General features: G+C 38.9%; 1 protein-coding gene across 10 annotated transcripts in view; it reads left to right on the top strand.

The window, feature by feature from the left end:
• LOC145671318 (dual oxidase maturation factor 1-like) overlaps positions 1–19,253 on the top strand; it is a 712,486-nt gene that overhangs the window by 539,308 nt on the left and 153,925 nt on the right. For all 10 annotated transcript variants that reach the window (XM_081740315.1, XM_081740311.1, XM_081740309.1 and 7 more), the window contains one exon: positions 11,991–12,207. In XM_081740315.1, coding sequence (XP_081596441.1) covers positions 11,991–12,207 — 217 coding nt within the window. The remainder of the gene's footprint in view (positions 1–11,990; positions 12,208–19,253) is intronic.

The raw sequence follows: 19,253 nt of genomic DNA, 5'->3' as shown, positions 1-19,253 counted from the left end.
ACTGGCTACATTGAAACAAACGCACCACTACCTGAAAGCTTCCTCTTTGCCCTACAGAACGCACTATAAAAAGTTTCAATAGGATAATTAGAGAAGCTGTACCCCGGCATATTTGATTTTTGCCTTTGAGGCGTAAAAAGTCAAAATTTCATGTGTATGACAGATTTTTTTCTTTCCCTCTTTGAATGGAAGCCAGCGACTTCAGGATTTCACTGTACCTTGTCAACGCACCAAAGATTTCTTTAGGTGACTTGAACCCATATAGCAGCAGTGGTGTTAGATACAAAAGATTTTTGAATTTCGGTTAGGGATTTGTTTGTAAATTTTCACCCCTACATTTCCCTCAATAATTTCCCACTCGTTGATAACACTGCAATGCAACTTACACCAAAAAATAGCCACATCCATTTTCTTAAAAACAAGGCCTTAACCATATCAATCGAATGAATAGTTTTTGAGCAATAAGACACTAACTGGAAATGTAGGAAAACGCCAAAAATGGCCTGGGACCGAAAGGAATAATCACACAATTTTGCTCGTATAGGTTCGAAGAAACAAACGATTTGTAAGTTATGAGGGCTTCGACTCAAGTTCTGTTGATTATTTCAATAATCTGCAACATAAATCAATAAATAATAGTTGCCAGAAAAAAAACAGACTTTTGAAAAAAAACATGAAAAAGAACGATGTTTTTTATTGAAAAAAACTTCACAGAAAAAAAACCGTTTTTTTACAACACTATATAAAATACAACAGGTTCACCTCAGAAATCAGATTCATTTTCCGTAGTATGAGTCTCATCTCCCCCTCCCTCAGAATAAGCCTCAAATCTGTCCGCCTTCTAATGTTGAAGACAACTCTGCTCCCCTGATCCTCCACAGCATTTTTTTCAACTTCATAAATATTTTGAACATCGCTTTTAAAAAAATTATGGGGACGATTCTCCCCCCCCCCAAAAAAAAGAAAAAAACGTTGAACACAGATTTGCGCCCCTGTTTTTGCTTAAAAGGGGACATTTAGGCGTAGCATTTGAGAATCAGAAAGAAAAAAGGACAAGGGTTGAAAGAAAGTGTTCCGGCTAAAGTGGAATGTCTAACCACCGTTAAATAGAGTATATTTTGCTGCTAATTTCTTCAGAATATTGCAATCTTAATTCAAGTCATGATTTACGACACCACGCTTAAATGCTTTTATATACGTTGTATAACAAAGAGTATTGACGCTGTCACTTTTAGTTAGATGCTAAAGAGAGGTTGTGACATCTTAATACTTCACGATTTCGTGATCTATTCCATAATGCTTTATCCTTTGATACACACTTTTGACACGAATGAGCCTTTAGTTATGAACCTCACAATGCATTAGTACTATTAACAGCAGATGTGTTGTAAATACGAGGTGCTCATAAAAAAAAAAAAAAAAAAAAAAAAAAAAACGGAGAGATTTGATAAATAAATATTAAAGGAATCGTTCACGAACCTTCTTTGCTGCTCTAGTTGCTAGTACACTTGTCTTTGGTGCACGAGGTACCGGATACAATGGTTCAGGTTCCACTTTAAATTGAGGATGCCATCTTCTATAGCCTCACTGCTGACAAATGACGTAAATACAAGGTGGCCAGAAAGTTCCTTTACACCTGCACTTATTTCATTCCTACAATAATAATACTTAATAATACTTGTAGTTCTTTGCCCAAAACGTCCGTATGTGCATCCCCATCATCCCTGAACAGCTTGATATGTCTCCATGTTCTCCTAATCATTTGTTTTAGTAGCAGCGACGTTACAGGCTGGAAAGTTTCAAGCACATTTGCCACAGAGCATTATTGTCCACTTACCGCTTCTTTCTAATGTGTGATTTAATGGTACTTCACAGGGTATTGTCTAATGTTCTAACGACCGGACTTCGAGGCGGCCAAGGATAAAGGCCTGGTGAATTGGGGACCTACATCCTATTTACCCGCCAGGGAAAAGTGCGTTCAGACGTTCACGAACAGCAAGTGAGAATTGAGCCATCGTGTTGGTAAACAACCGTCTTGTTGATGCCCAGATTCTGTAGCTGTCATTCGACATCTCCAGATAAGAAGTCACGGAACCCTCAAAGAACTACGAACCAAATGTGTGTTGTTCAGTTATTTCCGTCCAAAGCATGATGTGCAAACGATTGTTTCTTGATATATATATATATATATATATATATATATATATATATATATATATATATATATATATATGGGTTTTCCTTTGCCCATATGAAGGCGTTCCTTTCCCGCGAACACCGATAAATAGCACTTTCCTCAGAGAAAAGAACACACTTCTGACAGGAATGGTAGGGAAGGCCTGCAACAAGAGCCTACATGCATCCTTCTGGCGGTTTAAGTCATCGTTGGTTAGTTCATTGATATCCATTGGCCGGAATGTGTGTAGGCCTAAGTCCATTTTCATGTGAAGCTGCATTGTTCTCCTTGCAATTCCAAGTTCTGGAGAACGCTTTCTGGGTGATTTGCAGGGTGAACACATCACTGATGCACTTATTTCTGTATACGTTTCCTTTCCGGTTGATGGACGACTAAAACGAAGGACATTCAAAACACTCCCCACGAGAAAAGCTTTCTTCTCCCACGTAGTCAAAGTCTGATGACTTGATGGCTCCTTATGAACTGTTCACGAAACCTATAAACCACCTACGGCATATTTTCGTTGTTGTACTTCCGTTCACGGACTCCACTAAGCGCTCCTCTCCAAACACGGAAAGGCAAGACAATGACCTTTACATTTTCTCCTTCACGGCTTTACATTTTTTCTAAATAATCTGATAACGAAATAGTGGTTACACCGTTTGAAATGCATTTTTGGGTCGAATTAATAGTAGTATTCAAGCAAGTTAGTACTTCGAGTCAAGCTGCGTTTCTGTAATTTCATTTTAATTCAAAAGCGCAATCTAAGAAGGGAAATGCGGCTCAAATATACGTTTCAAATATTTTACATAAACCAGTCCTTCACGTGTGAAAAACGAGAATTTCAGATAATAATAATAATAATAATAATAATAATAATAATAATAATAATAATAATAATAATAATAATAATAATAATAATAATAATAATAATAATCTCCTTCACGATTAGTGTACGCGTTTTCAGCATGGAAGACACCGAGTTCGATTCCCGATAAGATGGGAAGTACCATTTTAAATTTGAGACGAGAGACATTCCCATTCTCATTGTCTCACTTTCGAGACGAGATGAGAAATTTCACGAGTCTTATAGGCAACACTAATGTTTAAGGGTAAGTCGGTACTCCAATAATAAATACAGTTTAAGTGTTGCTATATTGGAACCAAGAGGTCGGTGTCAAATATAGAAGTAGGAAGGAAGAAAATGGAACAGGTAACTATTTCCCGATACCATCGTATTATTAGTGATGATATGAAGTGCGAACGTGAAATAAAAGCAAGGATAGGAATGGCGAAAGAAGCCTTTAGGAGGAAGAAAATACTATTTTCTCTGACCTTTAATAGAGTTGAGAATAAGACTCATAAAATGCTTCGTGTGAAGTATTGTGCTGTATGGGTCAGAAACATGGACATTATGCAAAAATGATGAAAAACGATCTGGAAGCTTTTGAAATGTGAGTGTGGAAAAGAATGGAGAATTAGCTGGGCCGAACAGAAAACGAATGAAAGGATGTTAAAAATAGTGGGGGAGAAAAGTACAATTCTAGATATTATTAAGAAGAGGAAGAGAAACTGGTTGAGACATTGACTAAGAAAGAACTGTATCATGGAGGACGTGCTGGAGGATATGGTGGCAGAAAGAGGAAAGGGCGAGAGAGACTACAATTAATGGACGATATCAAAACAGAGAAATCGTACGGAAAGACAAAGAGGTTAGCGGAAGACCGTGGAGCATGAAAAACTTCCCAGTTGCAGCAAGTGACCTGCCAATAATGGCAGAATACCTATGACGATGCCGATGATGTACTGACATTTGAAATTGTCAATTTCGATCATTGAATGATCTAGAAGATACGAAAGTAACATCGGCCAGAGGAATGAACCTGGTAACTGAAGCAATAAAGTGTTTGCATATAAGGAATAAGAACTTGGGTAATGAATGGAGAAAAAAATGGCGATTTCAGCTTTCAAGGAGGCCAAAGTCACGTCGTTGCGAAGCGAGGAAGTCCATAAGAAGAACCACCACCAAACGTGACCGGAACGAGGACGATCCAATTCCTCGTTAAGTCTCGAGAGGAGTGTCAGCAACGTTTGACCTTTATCACAGACTATAAGAATCCCTGTAAATGAACTAAGCAACTTCCGGATCTTCTCTTTCATCTTTCTTTTGCCTTTTGCAACTAACTTTCTTCTGAGAACACCCACTCCTCTTCACTATTAACTTATTTCCTGGCTTCATTTTTCGTTTTTTTTTAATTAAAAAAAAAGATTGTGATTCGTCAGCACCCTTTCTTCCTATCATATTAAAATAATCAGGAAGCAATAATATCTTGATTCCTATTCTAAACACTACAGGGAACACACGTACAGATTCCCTGTTTCTTTTTAAAAATCGCAATCATAGTGAAACCAGTTATCAAACACTTTGTCAAGACAGATCCTACTTTTACGTTTGTAAGAAGTACATACAACCCTTAAAAAAAAAAAGGAACTGTAAAATATTTAAAATATGAACGTTTAAGATTTAATGATAACAATTTTGTTAAAAATGGATTAACCTAGATCGCTGAATCGATTTTTTAACGATTTTTGGCACTTGAATGGACCATAGCCTAACTTAGGTTTTTATCATATCAATTTCATTAAGATAGGTGTATTAAGGAAGGGAAACAAGGGGCATAATTGACAAATATTGTTGTTGTTCTACTTTGTATGCGAACAAACTACAAAGGGAACCGGTCAAAATCCCCACAGCCAAAACACCCACACTCAAGAAATGCCAAAACGCCCACACAAACGGTCATAACCCCCACACAAATGGACAAATCTCCCAAACACACGAACGGTCATAACCCCCACAGCCAAAACCCCCACACTCAAGAAATGTCAAAACGCCCACACGATCGGTCATAACCCACACACAAATGGACAAATCTCTCGTGCGTTTGGGGGATTTGTCCATTTGTGTGGGAGTTATGACCGATCGTGTGGGCGTTTTGACATTTCTTGAGTGTGGGGGTTTTGGCTGTGGGGGTTTTGACCTAGACCCACTACAAATAATACAGCAGCTCAAGCACAAGTGTTCGTGCAGAAATACAAGCACTCAGACCAGAAGTGATGACCCTTCTCATGAATCATGTGCTACACAGGGCCTGTTCTGTGAGGCTCAAAATGGCAGACATCTCCTACCTGAGATTATATTCCACATATAAGTGTAAACAATCTCCAATCCTTGGTCTGTGAAATGTCAATGGAAACTAATGATAAATAAAAAATAAAGTTATTCACAATTATAACCTCTTCATGACTTTTGGTCCAGCCTTTATTTCCATCGGAAAAGCTCTGTCTCGTTACGTGTTCAACTATTCCGTGTTTTCCACCCCTCTGTTCTTGATAGTTACCCATGCTATCTACTGGTTGTTTTTTTATTGATTCAAGAAGGTAGGTACGGCAACTAAATTTGGTAATATCTGATGCGCAACTTTGAAGACATTATTGTCAATAATTTCATTATTTTCACACAGATTAACGCATTGATGAAATTACATAAATTTTTGTTCCGTGTGTACAGATGTATGCGAATGCTTAAATCGTTACGTACAAATGGAGAAAGCCGTGCTACACAAATAGCTACACGTGATGAAATAGTTTTTTTTTTTCCTTCTAGCAAATAAAGGAAGTGACTGTTGGGAGTGTTCTTAAGTGCCTGTCTCTTGAAAAAAATTTCTTGGCTAATATTCCAAAGTGGGAACGCGAGATTCTTCCAAATGTAAATTGCTTTATTTATTCTGCTGGAGAGCTTACAGAAACAAATTACCTAAGCAAAGTGGATTCCAAAGAGAAGTGTCAGGATCACTTCAAAAGTCTGTTGTTTACACGTCATTCTATAAGAAACTCACACTTTCCTTATATGTTTAGAAAAAGAAGGTTAATTTTTTAAATACCACTTTTCTAGTGTGACTGAGAATTAATTTGCATTGCGGTCTTGTTAACTTCAGGTTGTAACACCCGAATACGTATGTACAGAATACTGTTTGATACAAACAGTGGTAGCATGATTTCATAGGTTACCATTCAAAAGAGTTAAACCATTCACAAAATTTAATGTTTCATAAAATTGAAAATATTCTTGCGCACAGAGAAGGTATTGCCTTCTACGGTACTCGACCCAAGTGAGATTTGTGGTGGACAAACACCTTATGCGTGCGTTTTTTCGGGGTTCTACCGTTTCCTCCCATTTTCTTCATTCCACCATTTCATTAATTTCTCATCATCATCGTCTCCTTTAGCCTAGCCGGCATAACCGTGTGACATAAAACTTAACGGTTTCATTTCATTTCATTGCCTTCTACGGCCCGTGCATCCTTGGATGGGAATGAACCTCTTGAGAGAGAAAAAAATTCGAATAGCAAATCCGAAGTAGAAAAGTGCAAAGTAAGAGAAAGTAAATAAAATATGAAAATTAAAAATCCAAAATGTGAAAAAAATAAGTAATTGTAATAAAATACTGTCAGAGAGTTACCCTTACATGTATACATCACTTTACGTGTGTGTCATGATTCATTCAACTTTTTAAAACGTATCGGATCAATCAAAATCCTAATCGTCCAGCCCGTACTACTACACCTAGAAACGTGAAATTTGGGCAGAACACTTCTTTCTTCGTGAAGGCAACAGACAAGAAAGGATTTTTTGAAACACTTATCCTAAGTGGAGTAGACGGAAATCCAAATTTTCTGCCAAGAAGACACGAAATCCAAAGTTAGAGAGATGAAACTCGACATGTAACCTCTTAACTAAAAATAGTTGGATATATACCTAGGTATTTCTGCGTTGCCGTAAATTTCTTTCTTGAGGGTGGCTCGAATGTGTGAACATCCTTAAGAGGGAAACGGGAGAAATTTCCATACTATTTAAATTTCTGTTTCTTAATTTAGAAATTGCCCAAGTGTAGGGATTAGCTTTAGTAGGAGGTGTGAAATTCGGTAATAGTATTCGAACATTGCAACGGAAAGAGGCTACAGTAAAAATGACCGAACTTAGAAGTAAATTTCAGCGTTTTCTAAAATTGCGCTTCTAATGCATGTCTTATTGTAAATATCGGTTATATCTGTCGACAGAATAAACTCTGTATGTACTCGTGGATCCAATTTATATATATTCCAAAACTCAATAATTTAGTTGACAGATTCATCTATATACACATATTAACAATCACAATGTAATTCCTGTGTTTCAATCACAATATCCTCTTCTTTACACGCACAAATAGCATGTTGTTTTGGATTAGACAAGGGCCGTAACGATATTTAGATTTGACCATTAGCACTTATGTAACCATGCACAAATTAGATTGAGTGCAAATTTTAAGAAAACAATAAAATGTAGACAATTAGAGCACTAATTTATATGCGTTTTCGTTTTTGACTTATAGGGTACAGCAGACTTAAAGTTCGGGCGCTAACACTAGTCTTCATAATGCAAAAACGATAACACGTAGCGAGAAATGGTGTTTGATATTACATATAACGGATATTGATACTGAAACATTTGGTAGAAAGCCACAATTTTGTTTTAAATAAGAATAAGGTGTTGGGGCGCCTTTGGTGACCAGTACAGTAGCAACACGACTTGGGAAACATCGATAGAGGTCCTGCACCGTCTGCAGAGGGATTTTCAGCTTCCTCTTGAAGCACAATGACAAGTTCGGCACGTGCACGTAGTGGAGAGAAACGTTTCGTCACTCGATCCTCTAAAAACCCCATGCAGGCTCAATAATGTTGAGACCCGGCGATTGAACGGGCCATGACAGATGTTCAACTCCACTGACATGCTCATCGAACCACTCTGTGACAAATTTAGCAGTGTAAAAAGGGAAGTTATCATCCTAAAACATTGTACCACCGTCCAGGAAGAGTGTTCGAACCATAGGGTATAGTCCTGGTATAGTCCTTGGCAATGACACGACCCTCTAGTACAATTAGTGGGCCCAAAGTCTGCCACGATATTGCACCCCAAACCACCGCTGATGCGCTTTCATGTTTGAGTACATACAGTACAGTCTGGATAGTATGCGTCAGAGAGGTTTCTCCAGATACTCTCCCTGTTGTTTGGAAAACAGAATAGCTGAACTAATTACCTGAATATGACATATTTTAGGTCATCCAACGACCAAGTTGTCATTCTGGCACCACTGAACCCGCTTTGCGGTATTTATGCTACTGATGAAAGACTTCATTTTAGCAACTCTGCCATGGATGTTGGCCTTATGCAGGTATCGGCGGATTGTTTTCGTGTACGTAAATTCTGTGTAACATGTATTCATTTCTGCGGTGATTGCCGATATGGATTTTCGGTTTTCGCGCAATATGCCTACTCAATGTCCTCACTTCCCTTTCAGACAACTTCCGTTTTTCTCCGCAGTTGCTCCTCCTGGATGTGGTTCGTCCTTCATGTTCATATGCACACATCGCGAGAGACGTCTCAGAGTTTTGTAATTTTGGACACAGATGCACCTGCTAGACGCACTCCTACGATCTGTCCTCTTTTGAAGTTGGATATGTCCTCCATTATACTGCTCTGCGCACACGATTTGACGTTCGCTGACGAACCTCTTTCACTGGTGTGACTACCAAGGACCACACGTGTCTCATTGCCCAAAAGTACAACTACCAGGTGGATATGAGCCCCGCGAACATCCTATGATTCAAGTGTCTCAGTTTTAGTTTCAATGTGCAAGTGTTTCAGTTTCAATGTTCACTACCTGTAGTTCAGCGTATTTTCTGGTACTTTGGTCAAGATTATTTTCTGGTACTTTGAATAAGGATTTGAGGAAAAGACTTGTAAAATGCTTCGTACTGTAATGAGGTAGAAACATGGACATTACATGAAAGTAATGAAAAACACTGGAAGCTTTCGAAAAGTAGTGTGGAGAAAAATGGAGAGAATTAGGTGGATCGAGCGAAGAACAAATGAAAGTGTATTACAGAACAATTTTAGATATTATTGAGAAGAAGAAAACAAACTGGTTGAGACATTGGCTAAGAATGAACGGTATCGTTAGGCAGATGGTATAGGCGGAAGGAAGAAGAGGGAAGGGGCGAAGGAAATCGCAATTGATGAACAATATTAAAACAGAAAAATCGTATGTGAAAACGAGGAGGTTAGCTAAAGACCGTGGAGCATGGAAATTTCTAAGTTTCTGCAAATGACCTAACAATAATGACAGAAAGCATTTGATGAACATGATGATGATGATGATGTGCGAAGAGTGGGTCTTTGCTCTGCCCGTATTCCTGTATTCGAACAGAAAGTCATGCATCTACTTCTTCCGGTTTCAATATTGGGTTTTTCATTGTTTTGAGTGGGGATGGTAGCTCAGTGGTAGAGCGCTTACCTCTGGGGTGTGGAATCAGTGGTTCCATCTTGGCCAAGTAAGTCTATGGTAGAAAACATCGTGTGCGTGAGTTTTCTCGGAATACATCCGTTTTCTCCCACATTCTTACTGCACCCATTCATTCTTCAGTCATCATTCACTTGCTTCAATCAACTGTCTCCTTTAGCCTAAAAGGCATAAACATAGGACGTTAAACTGAAAGATCCCATTTTATTTGATTTGCTCATAGTTTAGATGTAAAGCGTCATTCAAAAAGCGCGCCTTGAATCGTCTGGCAAAATTTTTGTTTCTCGGTTGTTTAGTATTGTTGCTATACCCACAAACAGGGTTGGCAAAAACCATTTTTTATTGAAAAAAACAAAAACCCGGTTATTTTGGTTTAAGCCCGGTTTATTTGGTTTAAACCAGGTTTTTTTTGGGGGGGGGGGATTTAAATAATTTGCTCTATGTATTTATATCACATATGGACAGAAATAAGTTTGATTCGCCTTTGTGTTACTATGCAACAATCGGGTTATGCAGGAGGGGTCACATAAGTTTAAAGCGGAATCCAAAGCGCTTCTCGGCTTACATCCGAAAGAAATTGTCCTCCATTTGAACTCGAAACCGGGACTAATTAGCCACAAATGCGATACGTCTGCCGACTCACTCACGAAGGACTCCTCATAAAAATTACGTTGTACTGATCTTTATATACTTGTTAATATAATTGTCAAGAGTCATTTCAAAAGAACAAAAAGATAAACAGTTGCACAAGTAAAACTATTATACAGAATTACATATGGACAATTTCAAAATACTGCAGAGTACAGAAGAACTAATTAAGTCCATGTTAATTCACTATGACTTTTATTAGTCTAAGTTAATGAAATACAAGGACTTAATTTGCATATCAGTAAGAAAAGTGAATAAAGATACGATCTATTTGAGTCCACTTTGGCTCTGATTCATTTATACATAAATAGATACCAAACATACATCTGATTTCAGTAAATGCCTCTCGTGGGGTTTGTATAGCCCCCTTCCAAAAAAAAAAAAAGTACGGCATTTCGATGTATTTTATCAATAGTAAACATTATTAAAACGAAACAATATTTAGGAATTTTCTTTGATTGCAATTGCACAACAATAATAAGCTATTTAAAAAAAATCACAAAGGAAATATTCCTAAACTGATAAAATAAAAGTTGCTTTTGTAGTATAATCTCTTTGAGTAATGAATGAATTTAGGTATGATCATAAGATAAATAATAACGTGATACGTGAATGAAACGTGGTAACTCCCAAATGTGTGTTCATCAAGATTTTACCGACACTTACACTTTTACGAACATTTTTCGATTTTTGGTTTAAACCATGGTTTAAACTAGTGGTGGGCACAAAAACCGGTTTTTCACCGAAACCGGTTTCGGTTTTCTTCAAAATCGGTTCGGTTTTCTCCAAAATCGGTTCGGTTTTCTCCAAAACCGGTTATCGGTTTTCTCCAAAACCGGTTCGGTTTTTCACCAGATCCGGTTTCGGTTTTCTTCAAAACCGATTCCGTTTTTTTTTCAAAATTTGTTCTATTTCTGACCAGAATGTTGTTTCGTTGTTCTCCGGAAACCGAATCCATTTCCACAGAAATAGTCTTACGTGTTTTCGAAAAGTTTTCACCGAAACCAGTTTCGGTAACAACCGAACCGGTTTTGGAGAAAACCGAAATGTCGGTTTTTCGGGTTTCGGTTTTTATAGAAACCGGTTTTCGGTTTTTATAAAAACCGGTTTTGCCTATCCCTAGTTGAAACCAGCTAACCCTGTCCACAAACATTCCAATTGTCGCCTTAGGTCTGAATGTCTCGCATTTCTTCAGTCTGTGTCTACCCACGGAGCAGTTTACTATAGCGCAACGTGTGCTAATTGTGAAAACATTTTATCAGAAATTTATGCAGCAACTGTCAGGCGACTTCGTGCGGTTCTAGGGCGAAATGAGGCACCGAATGAATGAACAGTTCGCAAAATTATGAAAATGTTTATCGAAACGGGTTCAATAGTGAACGTTAAAATGTCTGGGCGTCGTCGTAGTGGTCATTCTGAGCAAAACATTGCAATGGTTCATTACAGTGTAGTCATTGCGAATTTCACGAACAGAGTTATTGCATGCCAACGCAGTAAAGGAGGTCATATGTCCAACGTCATTCACTATATCTGAAATCGAAATGTGTGATGAACATGTTTATGAATTTTGTTAGTGTGTTTTGAAGAAATAAAATTCATAATTTGATGTAACAAAACCGGCGCGTTTTTTTGAATAATCCTATAGTTTCAAAATCCTGCTATGTGTTATTTAAAAAAAATATATATGTAAAGTGACATGGATGAAGCCTAACCTTATTCTGTATATTTGTTTTTGATAATTTCGTTCTTTCTGGATCTTTACAGCTGCGCCATTGTTTAACCAGAGCGAGGATATTGACTTTAATGAGCGATTTTACTGGCTTGGTCCAAGTGAAATTCAGGAGCGCTACAGAGAGAGTCTAGTCAAGGGGCTGCCCTACCCTATCCTCACGGTGGCAGAGTACCTGAGCCTCGACGACGAGGGATTCGCTTGGGGGAGACAGTATCGGGCCGCTGGGTACTACGGATCCATCCTACTATGGTAAGTACCATACCATCTATTGAGTTAACCTTAGTTTTGAAAAAATGGGTTGCTAGCTTGCGCAGAAGCGTTTTACACAGAAACTGAAGTGAATAACCAATCAAATTGTTGGACGCAGTGATCGCCATACTCTCACCTTGCAGTTGATATTTGTTCAATTCTAGCGCAAATGGTATAATACTTGTCATCACAGTGAGGATTGGAAGATTGATATTGAATGAGGTTGGTACATGACATTATAATTCTTAGCTGTGTATCTTGTTTATGGAAGAATCGATAAGCCTTAATATTCATCAACTTCTTTCGAAGTCTTCCTTTTGGGACCTTGGTAAATGGTCTCTCCGTCCCCCCATGTTACCTTTTCAAACATATTCATCTACAGTGAAGACACACTCTTGCTGAGATGGCGTGGGTCAATGAAAACTTCATCCATGACCAACTGACCCATCATCTATCGTGACCCCTCTGACCTACCATGAATCACTACCTACCCGCCATCTACCATGAGCTACTTCGACCCATCACCCACAATGAACCACTGACCCACTGTGATGCACTAGTACCCACCAAAGCGATCGTCTTCAACTCTGTCCCATGGTCCATGCCCTCCTCTCCACTGACTGAAGGGTATTACACTTGTAATAAAACAAAGCTGTGAAATTATCACTAATCGAAGTTTGAATATCTATTTCCAACCGCTCAAGTACAGCTCTGTTGCAATACCGGTGAATCTGACTTTTACGATATAAAATGGTAAAGTGTTTGTCATGGGCCAAATAACGAGGAATTTTAATTTAATTATTTATCACACATAATTATATCCCTGTTATTATATTATATGAATACATTATATTATATGAATTACAAATACTTTTCCGTGGAAAATAGGATGAAATTTGAAAGTCTCAAATCAAGATAAAGTAGACCGATGTAAAGGGGAAAAACAGTGTGAAATTTTCCATAATTATAATCATATTGCACGAACTTAAAATTTCCATGAAATTAAGCTTACGGTACAAATTTTATGTCTGTTTTCCTCACAACTTTATGTCTTGACTGCCTTGTGCTCTGAACGCCCCATATAATAGACACGAGCTTCAGCAATTTAATAGAAAGCCATGGATATAAAATGCGATGCACTGTAGTTAGGGATGCATTCGAGTCGAGTCGAGTCGAGATTTGAGCCTGTCTCGACTCGACTCGAGAAAATGTTGTCTCGACTCGTGTCTCGACTCGAAAATATGTTGCTGTCTCGACTCGTGTCTCGACTCGACAGTCTCTGTCTCGACTCGACTCGAATTCGAGTCGAGACGTCTCGAAATTCGAGTCGAGACAAAATATACGAGTTAAAATATACACACACATCAGCCAGACCGTTATGACTACCTACCTAATTGTTAGTATATCCACCTTTTGGCATGAATAACAACGGCAGCGTGTCTTGGCATGGTCGCAATGTTCCTCGGTGGGTCGCTGGTGAGAGTTGGCACCACATATGCACACACAGGTAATCTAATTCCCGTAAATTCCGGGGAGGGGGTGATGCACCCTCACGTCACGTTCAATCACATCCCAGTCCGGAGAGTTTGGGGGCCAGCACATCACTTGGAACTCGCTCCTGTGTTCCTCGAACCACTCCATCACACTCCTGGCCTTGCGACATGGTGCATTATCTTGTCGAAAAATGCCACTACCGATGGGAAACATGGCCGTCATGAAGGGGTGTACGTAGTCTGCAAGCAGCGTGCGATACCTCGGCCGTCATGGTGCCTTGCTCAAGCTCCACTAGACGCATGGATGCTCACCTGAATGTTCCCCAGATAATAATTAAGCCGCAGCCAGTTTGTCTCCGTCCCGCAGTACAGATGTCAAGGAGCTGTTCCCTATGAACACTACGTATTCGCACCCTCACATCGTCATGATGAAGAAGATATCGGGATTCATCAGACAATGAAACGCTCTGCCATTGTGCCAAGGTCTAGTGGCGATGGTCACGTGTTCATTTTAGTTATAGTTGCCGATGTCGTGGTGTTAACATTCGCCATCGTTAGGAGTGTGTGTTCAGACTAGTATTGTGAAGGCCTGTGAAAAAAACGGAAATTTTGGGTTAAAAAACAGTGTTTTTACTATTTTTCCGCGCTGGGGAAAAAACGGAAAATTTGGGTATTATCAGAATCATCATTTAATCACAGAATCATTTTAGTTAATATGTTAAATCAAACATATATTTCATAGAGATATTTTGATTGTTCTAGGTAAAATTCCGGAAATTTTGAAACCATTAGAAAAAATCGTTTGTTCGGAAATATTGGCAAAAACAGGAAAATGTAGTTTAAAAACTATTTGTTAGCCTGAAGCTAGTAATCTTACTTGCTGTAACATGTCTGCAACATATACAGTGGGAAGTCGAAAATCCGAACTAATTGGGACCACAGGTATTCGGATTTTCAAATTGTTCGGATTTTCGAAAATGACCAAGAAAATGCCATTTAGGCTTACATACTGTACGGTATGTTCTTCTATCGATACAGTGGTTATTCAGTACATACAGTAATTACAATACCGTACGTAAGGCTACTTACATTTAATGTTTCTGAAGAACTTGCTTGTACTCTAAATAACACTGTTCTTGTAAGTCACACTTAAAACTTATAGGCCTAAGAAAAAATAAAAATAAAAATACATGACAAACAATTACATATAAATGAACTTTTGTAAAAACATTGACTTCACATAACGTCGATGGACACGCTATTGTTTGTTTATCGCTAGCGTTAAGACAAAATGTAAAAAGCTTCTAGGGACCGCATTCGGATTTTTGACGTTAGGATTATCGACGTCCTACTGTATATACAATGTATTTCGCTAACGGAAAAATACTTATAGCAATAGGTTTTAATTCTACTTTACACACATATACCGCACAATGAACAAACTCCATGGCTCTGGATAAGTAGAGTAACAAATAAAACACAGTTCTGACCAGAGCAGAATGAAATATATTAAAAACTATACTTACAATGTGTTACAGTTTCAAGGACCTAACGTCCTCTTCATCAGACACAAACACTCTGATGACACGGAGTGTTTGTGTCTGATGAAGAGGACGTTAGGTCCTTGAAACTGTAACACATTGTAAGTATAGTTTTTAATATATTTCATTCTGCTCTGGTCAGAACTGTGTTTTATTTGTTAATATACCGCACAAGTGAGTAAATTTGAGCAGCGAGAAATATATTAAGTGAAACTTCCGTTAGTTATTATTACAGACTAGCAGAATATCCATTCTTCGCACGGGGAGAATACGTTTCATTTTGGACACAAAGGGCACCAAAACTGTCACTAATGAACTTGTGGAGCCCCAAAACTATGAATTTGACATTAATATCGATAATTTTCAATTATCTTTACATGTCATCATCCTCCTTAGAGTACTAATAGGGCTGAATTTGTGGATTTAAACGGCATCTTCTGCTCATCTCAGCGAGTATGGATTCGAGGCCATTTTCGATCATGTATATATATATATATATACAGAGGCGGATCCAAGGGGGCTATAGCCCCCCCCCCTTGACACTCAAGTATACACTGCATAAAATGGTCTTCAATCCTGCTTTACATTGGATAAAACTGCAAACTATGGTTTAGCCCCTCCCTTGATCATATCCTGAATCCGCCACTATATATATATATATACTGTATATAATGCTCAAAAAAATTAGGGGTTCAGCTGAAATATCACACAAGACCTTAAGATAGTGTATGAATAAGCTTGTGTTTGACTCATATATATCATACAAGAAGGAATGCTTTAAGATACACTAGAAAAATGGGGCACATACTGGTGTTGGGGCACGGAAAACCTTGTTCACATGGCTCATGACACAAGACGGTTATGTGTGCACCTCTCGAACTGCCCATAAACAGGCAAAGCAACAACACTGATTGTTCCTTAATATGTCATATGATCACTTCGAATAGCCAACAGAGCCTCGCACCTGCGTGGCATGGATTCAATCAGATTATCGATGAGTTCTTGGGGGATGTTGTGCCACTCATCCAGAAGAGCGACTTCCAGCTCTGGAATGGTTGTTGGATTTACTGGCCTAGCGGCAATTCGTCTGCCAAGCATATCCCAGACATGCTCAACTGGAACGAGATCCGGAGAGCATGCTAGCCGCTTCATCCGAGCGATACCCTCAGCACCTCATCCACTAACCGACCTCTGTGAGGACGAGTATTGTCATTCATAAAAAGGAACGAATCACCAATGGTGCCAGCATAAGGAAGAACAAGAGTTTTCATGATCTCATCCCTATATCTGAGAGCCGTCAAAGAGCCATTTCGGATGATGTGGAGCTCAGTACGCTCACCAATGCTGATTCCTGCCTACACCATCAGTCCACCACTATGATACTGGGATCTTTCTCGCACAAACATGGGTTGTGTCGTGTTCCACACTCTCTCCAGATGAAAACACGTCGATTATTAGGCTCTACACTGAATCGAGACTCGTCAGAGAACAAAACATTGCCCCATTCATTGCGTCCCCACCCACGATGTTCCTCCGCCTACGCTCTTCGATCAACACGGTGTCGTGCAGTTAATGGGACACACACCATAGGCCTATGTGCGTAGATACCACCTTCTCAAAGGCGATTGCGGACCGTTTGAGTAGATATTATGCGTTCTGTTGTTGTTCGGAAGGCTCGCGGTAGCAGAGTTGTATTCTGGTTTCGACGGGCTGTTAACAACAGATAACGATCGTCTCTGGCTTTAGTTGCTAGTGGACGGCCCTGTCCTTGTCTTCTTCGAACACTTCCAGTTGTTTGAAATCGATTCCACAATCGGCAAATCACACTTTGTGCCACTCCTATGGCATGTGCCACCTCCCGCCATGACTGACCAGCTTCCAACCTCATTGGGGGCCGCGGTGGCTCAGTGGTAGAGCGTTCACCTCTGGTGCTTGGGGTCCCGGGTTCGATCCCAGCCCCTGCCAAGAGAACTTTGTGGTGTACAAACACCTTGTGCGTGGGTTTTCTCGGGGTTGTCCCGTTTCCTCCCACTTTCTTCATTCCATCCTTTCACTCATCTCTCATCATCACCGTCTCCTTTAGCCTAACCGGCATAACCGTGGGACGTAGAAACTTAAAGATTTTTCCCGGTCCGCATACAATTATAGCTGAATTTGCATATCATCGCTAATGGAATTGTCACCATTGATTTCAGCGACTGCGAAAACTATGGATTTGACACTAATATCGGTCATTTTGGATTACTTTTACTTGTCTCGGTATCCGATCCCCCCGGTGACCCCCGGCCCGAATAGGGTGATTTGTAAGTTAATGTGATCAGAGTTTCACCATTGATTTCAGCGACCGCGAAAACTATGAATTCGACAGTAATATCGGCCATTTTCTATCACTTTTACATGTCCCTGTAAGCGCCCCCTGAGACCTCCTGGTCCGAATTAAAAAAAAAAGATTCGTCTTGATCTGGGGCCTGGGCCAGGGTACCCCTGACTAAAATTTGGTAACTCTCGGTCCACTCGTCTGGTCCCCAGGCCGCATACAGACAGACAAACACAAACAAACTATTTATTTTATATATATTAGACTAGATAGATTCTTGCAAATTATGCCAGATTTTCATATTATCTTTCCGAACTAATTTTAAAGAACCGCTCCTACTTATCTTTATACATATACGCAGTATCTCTATATTTATATCTATCTATATCTATATATTATATAACAAACGTAGGAATTACACCATCAATAACGCTCCTGGAGGACCCCTTTCTAAAAAAAAATGCTGGGGTAACACTTGTAGAAACTTCATTTTTCGTGGCAGACGATTACCGAGACCTGGTGAACAAAAAAAAAAAAAAAAAAAAAAAAAAAATAACGATCGAATTAAAAAAAAATAGTTCTCCATAATAGTATTCACTGAGAATATTGTTATAAAATTTAAATTTTATGGGTAAATCAGTAGACTTTGAATACATCCACATCGTTTCCACTAAGTTGCGAAATTGTGTACCTCCAGACATGGGCGGCCGAAGAAAATTTTGTAGGGGGGCATCTTCAATGTTTGCTATATTAGTCTGGCATTTAATGTGCATGATTTGTTATATTACGTGTACATTTTCGTGAGCCAGGGAGGTTCATTCTTATCAAACACGGAGATTATGAAGGAGCAGATCTACTGCACAAAATATAATAAAAACATCTCTTTCGGATTTCTATCATCCCGCAGTTCAACCCCGAGACGGAAACATAAGAGATAGGCTTTTTGTTTTTAAACAAGATAACGTGCCTAGCGAATGCTTTAAATTGTGAAGATTATATTAGTGAAAATTAAACGAATATAATTTTACAACTTAATATACATATCACTAAATGTTGAGCTCCCCGTTGCTAAGTGGTTAGCGTATGCGCCTTTCTCGAACGAGGTTTGATTCATGGTAGGAGCTCATGTGTTTCAAATCCGACTTTAAACTGTACGTTCACGTCTTGTAGAGCTTTGCTCCTGAAAACGACGCTAAACTATAATCTAGTTTAATATTACTAAATATTAAAAAATAATGACTTACCAAGGTGACGTCAATTTGGCAGTCATCAAATCCATTTTATACTTTCACTTAATCCATTGGATATTAATATAACAATTACAAGACACACGTCATCATCTTCTCATGTATCTGCATTATTTGATTCATCCATAGATTTGTTATTTGTACGCATCATTCATTTTTGCATTTTCGGTAGGGTTCAGGGTTCTTTCTTCATTTAAAGAGTCGGTTCTCTGTATTGGAAAGAGAATCAGGGGAAGAAATATATACAAAACATGCCGCTTCCGACGCAGCACTGAAGCATTTCTTTTAGCGGTCATACCCCCCTCCCCTCTCAAGTTGTAAAGTGAGAAGGGACAGAAACATCCCAGACACTCAGGGTTCAGTTGACAATAATAAAACTATGAGTAAGTAAACATCTTGTACAGAGTCACGTTTTGCTTATTTTTGAACATTTCTGTGAATTCAACAA

The sequence above is a fragment of the Thermobia domestica genome, chromosome 15 (assembly GCF_964235325.1).
Source record: "Thermobia domestica chromosome 15, izTheDome1.hap1.1, whole genome shotgun sequence".
NCBI lineage: Eukaryota > Metazoa > Arthropoda > Insecta > Zygentoma > Lepismatidae > Thermobia > Thermobia domestica.
Note: the sequence above shows the minus strand (reverse complement) of the source record. Positions and strands in the feature narration are given on the sequence as shown.